General features: G+C 44.6%; 1 protein-coding gene across 1 annotated transcript; it reads left to right on the top strand.

Annotated features, from left to right (window-relative positions):
* The first annotated feature begins 2549 nt into the window (after positions 1 to 2549).
* MSC (musculin) lies at positions 2550 to 5260 on the top strand. Its single transcript, XM_081266267.1, has 2 exons — positions 2550 to 3286; positions 4199 to 5260. The coding sequence occupies exons 1-2, from the start codon at positions 2753 to 2755 to the stop codon at positions 4283 to 4285; spliced, it is 621 nt and encodes a 206-aa protein (XP_081122393.1). The 5' UTR covers positions 2550 to 2752; the 3' UTR covers positions 4286 to 5260.
* Positions 5261 to 8908: the final 3648 nt, after the last annotated feature.

Raw genomic sequence — 8908 nt, 5'->3', positions numbered from 1 at the left:
TGGGTTCAGTGTGCACTTTGATACAAAAACTAGGACTTTATTATTTATTTACTTGCAATGAGGAGCGACATCAAAACAGTGGGGGAGAGAGAGAGAGAGAGAGAGAGAGAGAGAGAGAGAGAGACTGACTTACACTGTTCAACTTGCCAGGTGTTAAGATCATCCAGAGAAGGAAAAGTAAAAATACTGGAAAGAGGTGACAAACCTCAGATATTACAGACACATGAAAGCAAACTGCAATTCTACACTAAAAAGAAATACGTATATGATAAATTTCCTAATATTCCTTGCACATTCACAAGCTGGAAAATAACAAGAGTTAAAAGGGTGAGAATGTAGCTAGAAAGAAATGGCGACAAAATGAAAATGAAAGGAAGACAAATGAAGAAACAAAAATAAAAATAAAAATATCTGACTTTCTTTAAAGAGAGCAGAAGGAGGGAGAAGGGGGAGAGAAAAAGAGGAAAGCAGGGAGGGAAGAGAAGAAAGAGAAAGAAGGAAGAATAGAGAAGGAAGGCAAAAGCTATGAAAAATAAGCCTGAATTGTTAGGGTCAGGGAGTTTCTTCAAGAAAAAGAAACTGGCCATGACCCCCTTAGTGTTGAGGCTGGGTACAGTTCTTGGGACTGTTTAGAGAAATGGTGCTCTCCCCACCATTAATCTTTTCTAAAGAAAGACTTTGTTCTGCACCTGTATAAACAATCCAGATTTTAAAAACCTATATGCCTGCCCCTAATGTGTGAGACTATGTATTTATACTGATAGCTTCAAGTCATCAATAGGCAAGGCAGAAAGCTAGCCTGAGATCTCCTCCTTACATCTTTGTCTCTCTCCCCTCCTTAGCCAGGCCAAGCGTGCTTAGAGTCAAGTTCAAGTTCAAGCGCTCCAAGAAAATTTCCATGCTCTGTCAAATAATCTCGCATTTCCCCAGCCCAGAGAGAGCTGAGAGCAAGCGATCTTTTTACTGAGCTAGTCCCAGAACGAGCCCATCCCCCACTACCTAACCACAGACAAAATGTACAGGAAGAAAGAATGGAGGTCAGCGGGACTGATTGTGTGAAACTTCTCCCACGGGAGAGGCATGGCATGGGAGACAAGGTGGAACCATGCCTGAGTGATGAAGTCACCCCTGGCCAGCCACCTGTCGTGGCACTTCAGGCACAGAGCCCTTCGCATTTGTTCTGCTGTAAGAATCCTCTGGAGCACGGCTGACCCAGTGGCTTCTGTCTTCCTTGTCCCAAATTGATGATCCATTAGTCTCCTTGCACCTCGCTCATTTTGGGAGCCTGGGGACTTTTAGTGGAAGGACAAAGGAACAACCAGTTAACCGCGAGAAAGTTCAGTTTCCTCATGGTAGAAGGAAATAACCAAATCTCAACCTCACAGGGGTTGAATTCCTCCGTGGGCTGCTCACATGACATTGGCACATAGCCCACACTCACTCAGGGACTGACCACTGGTATGGTTTCCAAAAGGAAGTACCATCCCTTGACCACGCATTGCAACAGCCTTCCAGTTAGGAAAAAAGGAAACACGAATTGAATTTTGTTTTGTTTCCTTTGGGGGAGGGATAGGTGTTTTATGTTTTGATGGAATGGGACGTCATAATTCTAGGTGTTGCTTTTCTTATTTTGGGGGCAGGATGATTGTGCTGAGTTAGCATTCTGCATCCAGTAGCTTGCTCTTCAGTACCACAGCTAAAATAGTAATGGATTCCCTAAATATAACTAAAAGAGTTAGGGCAGGGAACTCTCAAGACTTTAATACCAGTTAAAAATCCATTGGTGTTTGGTGGGCATACTTGTAGCTACTGGAGTGCCAACAAGCTAGGGATCCTAAACAGATTTTCTTTTCTTTTCTTTTTTTTTTTTTTTGGAACCAGCCTGGTGATTCTACAAAATGGAGATAACATTTAAGCTACAGATGCTGTTTGAAGATGAAACGAAACAATATAGATAAAAGTGCTGTATAAATCATAAAGCTACATAGAAGGAAAAGAGGAGGAGGAGAATGAGAGGCGGCTGTTGCACATTGTTGGTGTGACTTGCTTGTTTTGCCTTTTTGTTGGAGGAGACTTGGATAGGCGGTGAGTGATGAACTTGAAAAACTGAGTTCTACTGAAAAGACTGGGAGAGAAGCAGCAGGCAAGATCCGGACTCTGAGGGAGGTCTAAGTGTCAGACAATCTTCTTTATACTATAGATCAGTTGAGTGTGATGATGGGTTGGGTAGGAATAAGGGGTCGCCCTTTGTTTCTCCATAAAACACTTATTTCGCACAGACATCCTGAGGGTCAGTGGGGCCTCGGGCCCAAATTGTGACTTGGTAGAGACGTTGCCTTCCCCACCCCCACCATCCACTTCTCTGTGCGAGGAAAAGTGATCCCCACCCCTTCCACGCCCCTGCCCCACCTCTTGCCCCCCTTTCCAAACCCCTCTTCTTTGTGGGGGTGGTGGTGGTTTGTCCGGAGGAGTACAGATAAATAGTCCCGTCAAAAGGCACAGCTAGTGGTTGTGCGTGCGGACCCTGGATCCCGACGTCAATTTCTGGGCTTCATCCTCTGGGGTCAGCGGCGGGGCGCGCTCACTTTCACCGCCCACTTGACTCACACGCCTCCGCGCCTCGGGGCCGAGGTCTTCTGTCCTCCTTCGAGCTTTCCCTGGCCCCGGTCTCTGCCAGGGAGCTGCAGGCGGAGACGGTGATACTGGCCAGGGCGGAGAAAGGCGAGCGCGCGTGGGCGCGGGGGAAGACGCTATGTCCACTGGCTCGGTGAGTGACCCCGAAGAGATGGAGCTGCGGGGGCTACAGCGGGGGTACCCGGTCCCCGCCTCCAAAAGGCCGCCTCTCCGTGGCGCCGAGCGCAGTTACGCCTCTCCCAGTGACAATTCGTCTGCCGAGGAGGAGGACCCCGACTGCGAGGAGGAGCAGTGCTCTCTGAGCTCAGCAAGCGACTCAGGAGGCTGCAAGAGAAAGAGGCCCCGGGTGGCTGGGAGTGGCGGCACAGGTGGCAGTGCAGGCGGCTGTGGCAAAAAGCCACTCCCGGCCAAGGGATCGGCCGCAGAGTGCAAACAGTCGCAGCGGAACGCAGCCAACGCCCGAGAGCGCGCTCGGATGCGTGTGCTGAGCAAAGCCTTCTCCAGGCTGAAGACTAGCCTGCCCTGGGTACCCCCAGACACCAAGCTCTCCAAACTGGACACCCTGCGACTCGCTTCCAGTTACATCGCACACCTGCGGCAGTTGCTGCAGGAAGATCGCTATGAAAACGGCTACGTGCACCCGGTGAACCTGGTAGGGACGCCGCGCGCGTAGTCCTGGGGCAAACAGCCCAGAGGTGTCCAGACTGGCTCTTGGGTTAAGCTCCTAGACAGACCCAAAAGGGAGGTTTCCAGGATCGGTGGTGAGGAAGCCAGTTTAGTTTCTCCCAAATCACGGGAGGAGAGGCCAGTCATCTTTCTGGAGAATTATCCAGTCTTCCGTGTTTGCATCATTCTGATCAGTTTATATGGTGTTTCGTCCAGTGACAAATATTAGCTAGTATCCTACTTCCGGGGTAAATCTTAGTTTCAACAGAGTTTACTAGCTGATTGCAAAGTGAATAGCAAATCTCAATCGCCCGACTTTTTCCACTTTAGGTCCTGGCCGGTTTCAATCGGCAAACCCTACTTTTGTTTAAAAAGGAGGGAAGACCGATTTCTATAAAAGAACTTTTGGATTTTTTAAAATTGATGCGGAATAGCAGGGTTTCCCCGGACAGCATTGTCTGGAAAGTCCCTCTCTGATCTGCCAACTCTCCAAGCTTTGGAAAGATCGCATCCAAGCCTATTGAAGCCTCAGTTTCTAATTGGAGATGGAGATGGGAGTGAGGGGTTGGGGTAGGGGGCGAAAAAAGAGAAAGATGAGGAATTAAAACTCAAAAGCCCAAAACTCATACGCGTTTTCCCGAATTATCGGGTGGGCATAGACCCGGAAGAAGCGTGAATGGATACTGTATGTCTTCTCCTAATCAGTGTCTAGTAAGATTAAAATCCAAGTTTAGGGACAAGACTCACAAATTTCCAGAACGTTGATAAAAACTCAACTACTGAAAGCCAGGGGTAACTGTAGTTCTCCTAGGAGAGTAGTTTCGGTTTAAGACTGCCGCTAGTCCTCAATATCAGATGCCTTTTTCTAATTTTATTTTATTTTTTAAAAATTTTCCAGACGTGGCCATTCGTGGTCTCGGGACGACCTGACTCTGACACGAAAGAAGTTTCCGCAGCCAACAGATTATGTGGAACCACTGCTTAGAGAGGACTGGAACTCACTTGATGGGATTATTTGTTAAGCGCAAGTGTTTTGGAGCCGCGGAAAGACGGGAGAGAGTGAGAGGACACTAGAGAATGGGTACAAGGTCCCATAGGATTCTCCTGGACCTTTCCCCTTGCCTGGAACTGTGAACAGGGCAGGTGTCCTGCGACCACGTTTTGTAATCAGAAAGACCCTCCCTTCTTGTGGCGAGCATGGACCTAGATCCAGTCTGAGGCCTTAGCTCTCAAGACGCATCCACCGCTGAGCCCAGCATCAAATCACTTAGGGGCTAGTTTCTGAGCTGAGCCGGATTTGTCATATATGTGATGGCAGAATTCTGCACAATCTGGGCCTTTCACGGTTAGACAACGGTTAGAGAGATCTCTTGATCCGCCTAAAAGTCCAGGCGTGGGATCCACGTCAAGGCATGTTTTTAAATTGCAAAGAAAAGAGAGTGGCATAGCTGGACCAGTTTTGTAACCCACCAGGCAGCGCCCTCGGAACAGGTGCGACTTGCCACTTCGAGATGGAGACGCATTTCGGAGACCAGCTCAGGCAGATTTTGCCAGGCACTTTCTGGGCTGTTCAACTTCCTTGCTGAGGTCTGACTTCTTACTCCCCACAGATTGGGGTCTTCTTTCCAAGCCCCCTCCTCTTTCTAATTAATGTTCTGCTCACAGGCTCCCAGTCTAATGTGGAGCCTGGTGGTACCAACCTGGTTTGGGTTTCCTTTGGGCCGCTCCCTTCTCCCTGCTCCTCGAAGTTCCCTCATTCACTATGCTGGACTTTCCCCGACAGGCTTCACCCCCACCCCCAACCTCTGGCCGCCCTTCCCCCATCACCACTTCTGGTACCCAAGTTCTTCCCGCAGCCCAAGTTCTTCCTTGCACGTAGGAGGGCTTCTGGACCTGTTTGGGACCCATTGACAATGGTGACCATGATTAGCGGTACTGCGCCGCTGCCATGAGGCTGCACTACCACAATAAATAACAGGTGTAAATAAATTTATTTTTTTATGAATAATAAAAACATTGTGAAAATTGTGTGTCCCTAAGCGCGTCAGAATATGGTCTTTGTTACACATTACCTGAGAGGGTTTGGTCTGGAAGTTAACTTTAAAGGAGCTGGTCTCAGTTCTGGACAGGGTGCTGGGTCACTGTCAGGATGGTTGATGGTAATCAAGTTTTGGTCACATTTCTAAAATGTCTGTTTTAATATTATTAATTTGTATATTTCTGATTTTTCTTTCAAGTAATGATTCCTGGAAGGAAAGAAATGGGGACTTTAAAAAAGCCCGTGAGAGTCTTTTGAGGCCAGAGCTATCTTGAGAGGCATACATTCAGGAAGCTAATATAGGTGCACTTCTCTCTTACACACACACACACTCTCTCACACACACACACACACCAAATGCCTTTAATCACCTAAATCACACTCCAGCATATACAACTGCAAGTAGTTTAAGAATGCCCTAAATGCCCATCTACCTGAGTCGCCCAGGTCTCAAGTCTAATTGGGAATTAGAATAAGAATACAATCTAAGTAGCCAATTTGTATTTCAGCAAAACTCCTTCCCCTCCCCCAAATGTTTGGTCTCACACCACCTCATTCTCCATGTTATTTTGTTCCATTTTCACTGCAATAACTTGGAAAATTCATAATAGCAATTTAAAAAATGGAGATATTTTCAAAAGCAACATTACTTTTGTAGAAGATTTTTTTAAAGTGTGAAGGATAAACTACTGAACCATCCAATTTGGGGTTCTGCCTGTTTTTTTTTTGTTTTTTTTTTTTTTTTTTTGTTTTTTTAATAAAATAAAAGGCAGTTTTCTTGAACAGAGAGAAAACACAGCTGGACTTTAGTTAGGAGGTGAGAGAGAGGTGGGGAGCATGACTTCCTGTTTTGAACTAAACCAAACTCAAACTCTGGAGAGCTGCCTGATGACACCATTTTTTCTTGAGCTTTTGTTCATACCCCTATCCCTCAGGGCCTCAGGGATCCAGGTTTGGGGATTCAGTCCTCAGGTGCCAGATACCTGGCTGGGGGATGGGTGTCACCTTGGACTCTCTGTGGTATCAGGGTCTTTCTGGCAAAAGGGAATGTGAAGTAACTAGTGTCAGGAGATCCCAGCATGGTCAAATACACTTCCATCAGTTCTCGGAAGCAGGCTTCTTGAGCTTGGAATGTCTGCTGGAAGCCAGATCTTAGTCAAGGTCATTTCTGAAGCAAGTTATGGGGGTGGAGGAGTTCAGTGTGTTGGATAAGGAGAACTTAGCTTGAAAAACCCAGCTCTGCCACCTCACTGGGTTAGTGACCAAGTGCAAGTTAGCTAACCCCTTCCAGCCTGTTTCCTCATCTACAGTGATAACCCTACCTAGGAGGATTGCCTGGGGCATACAAACCATCCTGTATTTAAAAAGCAAACCTTCTAATAGGCAGTGAACTGGCTACTACACGAAACAGAGGGAAACAGGTAAAGGGGACCAATTTCAGACTAGCCTTAAAGACTAGGTCCAAAGCCAGGTTTGGGTTTCCTTTGGGCTGCTCCCTGTAAGCTAAGCTTCATGGGAAACCCAGGCTGGAGAATATGAGGTTGAGGTCAGCTTGGGCAACAGAGGAGGACCCCATTTCAAAAAACCAAGCAAAACAAAACAAAACAAAAAAGGGCTGGGTCCTGTTTCCAGAAGTTGCAAAAAAAGAAATGCCCTAGGAAAGCACACAGAAAAAAACCAGAATACCTATGTTTATAATGAATATAAATAAGAATGGACATTGAAATAAAAAAGGAAATATTGTGAATTTTCATAAGGAAATAAATAATATTTAAAATATTTGTTTTTATCATTATATTCTCTCAGCGTACTTCAGGGACAAATGTACAGATTTCTTCCCATTTCGGAGGTGCAGTTTGCCAATTCACATGTACACAGAGGCTGGTGGTGTGCCAGCAAATTCATTTTTGTGATGACTTTATAATCCTAAAATTTATGGAGAATAAAATATTTTTTCTCAAAGATTTCTGCCCCATTGTTTCTATAAAAAGTCTAATGCCAAGGATCATTTTTTATAAAAGAAGAAAAGGGCAATTTCTAGTAAGTTGCAAGCAATGAATGTAAATTGATTCAAGTTTCTGGACAAAGGTTGTTAACTAAGAGAGCCTTGGGCATCTTAAAGCAGCCCTTTCTATATCTACCATTGTGCTCAGAGTGGCAGAAAAACATCCCAGAGTCCTCCTCACTTTTTTTCCGTTAGAGATTTAGGTTGGACAAATGAGAGTGGAGGCTGGGATCTGGATGGAGGTGGGGTGGGGAGAAAGGAGAAGTAAGTACAGGCTTAAGGTTTCATCAATTCAATTATACTGCCCTAAGAGAAAATGTGTTGGGAAAAAAAAGCCTTAAATGCAAAAAGCAGTGAATAACAAAAAAAAAAAAAAAAAAAAAAAAAAAAAAAAAAAAAAAAAAAAAAAAGAGTAAATTGAAAAAATACTCTGCAGGGGGCTTTTTGAAGGACCAAAGCATCATTATTAGTGATACTGACTCAACCGAAGAGAACAAAAAATCCCCTTCCACAGACTCTTCCTAAGATGAATATTTTAAAAGAAATGCTTTCGGCACTGTAATTTTGAAACATTTAGGCGTTTCTCTTGGTTGTAGATGTTGAATTGATTTTGTGTGTATTCATCTGCACTGGGCTTCAAGTTCAATTTCACTTTAGTCTGGTGGCATGTGTGAGGCACAGATAGCAACAATAGGGCTTGCAGTTTACAAAGCGATTTTTATGGGCAGCCTCCCCACCACTCCAACAAATGCTGAAAAGTTTTAAATAAAAAATTTCTCTGCCCATAAAAAAGAATGCTTCCTAATTTAACAGACAGATAATTTTGTTTGATATTTCTGGGAAACAATAAAAATTACAATAGCTCAGAAAGTCATTTTAGTCCCAGTTGGAAGGACAAAATTGGGTAAATTCACAACTGATTTCTCATTATCAAGAATCTAACTAGTGGGAAAAATCACTAGGAGTCACCAGATTGACTCCCTTTGTAACTAAGCACCTGGCTGCCCCTCCTTTAGGTGGGAACTTCTGCACATCCCCCACCCACTGAAAGGCCAGGGGGCTTGGATCTTTCCACCACTTATCTTTCTTTATTTTGTTTGCTTTTTGAATTATTTTTCTTCTTTATGCCCCAACAGTAAAAACTGACCCAAAGAAATACTTTGAAATCATGATACTAAGAAAGTAGCCAGTGCCAGACGCGTACATGGAATAATGTTAACATAAGTAGCAATTATCTCAGGGGATCTCAGCCTTCTCCCTGTTGGTTCTGCTGTCACCGGGATGGTTAAGGATCAATTTTGTGTTCATTCATTGCTCGTGATAAGAAAGATCCAGGAGCAATTAAGAGTAGGCATTTGTTTTTTAGGGCTTGGCTAGCTTCGCTTAGCATAATCTGCTCTAATGCCATCCATTTCCCTGCAAATTCTATGATTTTGTCATTTCTTAGTGCTGCATAATACTCCATTGTGTATAGATGCCACATTTTTTAATGCGATAAATAATCAATAAAAAAAATTAAAAAAAAATAATGTAAAAAAAAAAAAGAGTAGGGGTTTTCATTTGGT

The sequence above is a fragment of the Spermophilus citellus genome (assembly GCF_964194105.1).
Source record: "Spermophilus citellus genome assembly, chromosome: 14".
In the NCBI taxonomy this organism is placed as follows: domain Eukaryota; kingdom Metazoa; phylum Chordata; class Mammalia; order Rodentia; family Sciuridae; genus Spermophilus; species Spermophilus citellus.
This window is presented reverse-complemented; position numbering and strand designations above follow the sequence as displayed.

Bases quoted from the DNA above. Each gene is read 5' to 3' on its own strand.
- MSC (XM_081266267.1), top strand. From the start codon at position 2,753: ATGTCCACTGGCTCGGTGAGTGACCCCGAAGAGATGGAGCTGCGGGGG. The intron at 3,287-4,198 runs GTAGGGACGCCG...AAAATTTTCCAG, and splicing joins ACGTGCACCCGGTGAACCTG to ACGTGGCCATTCGTGGTCTC.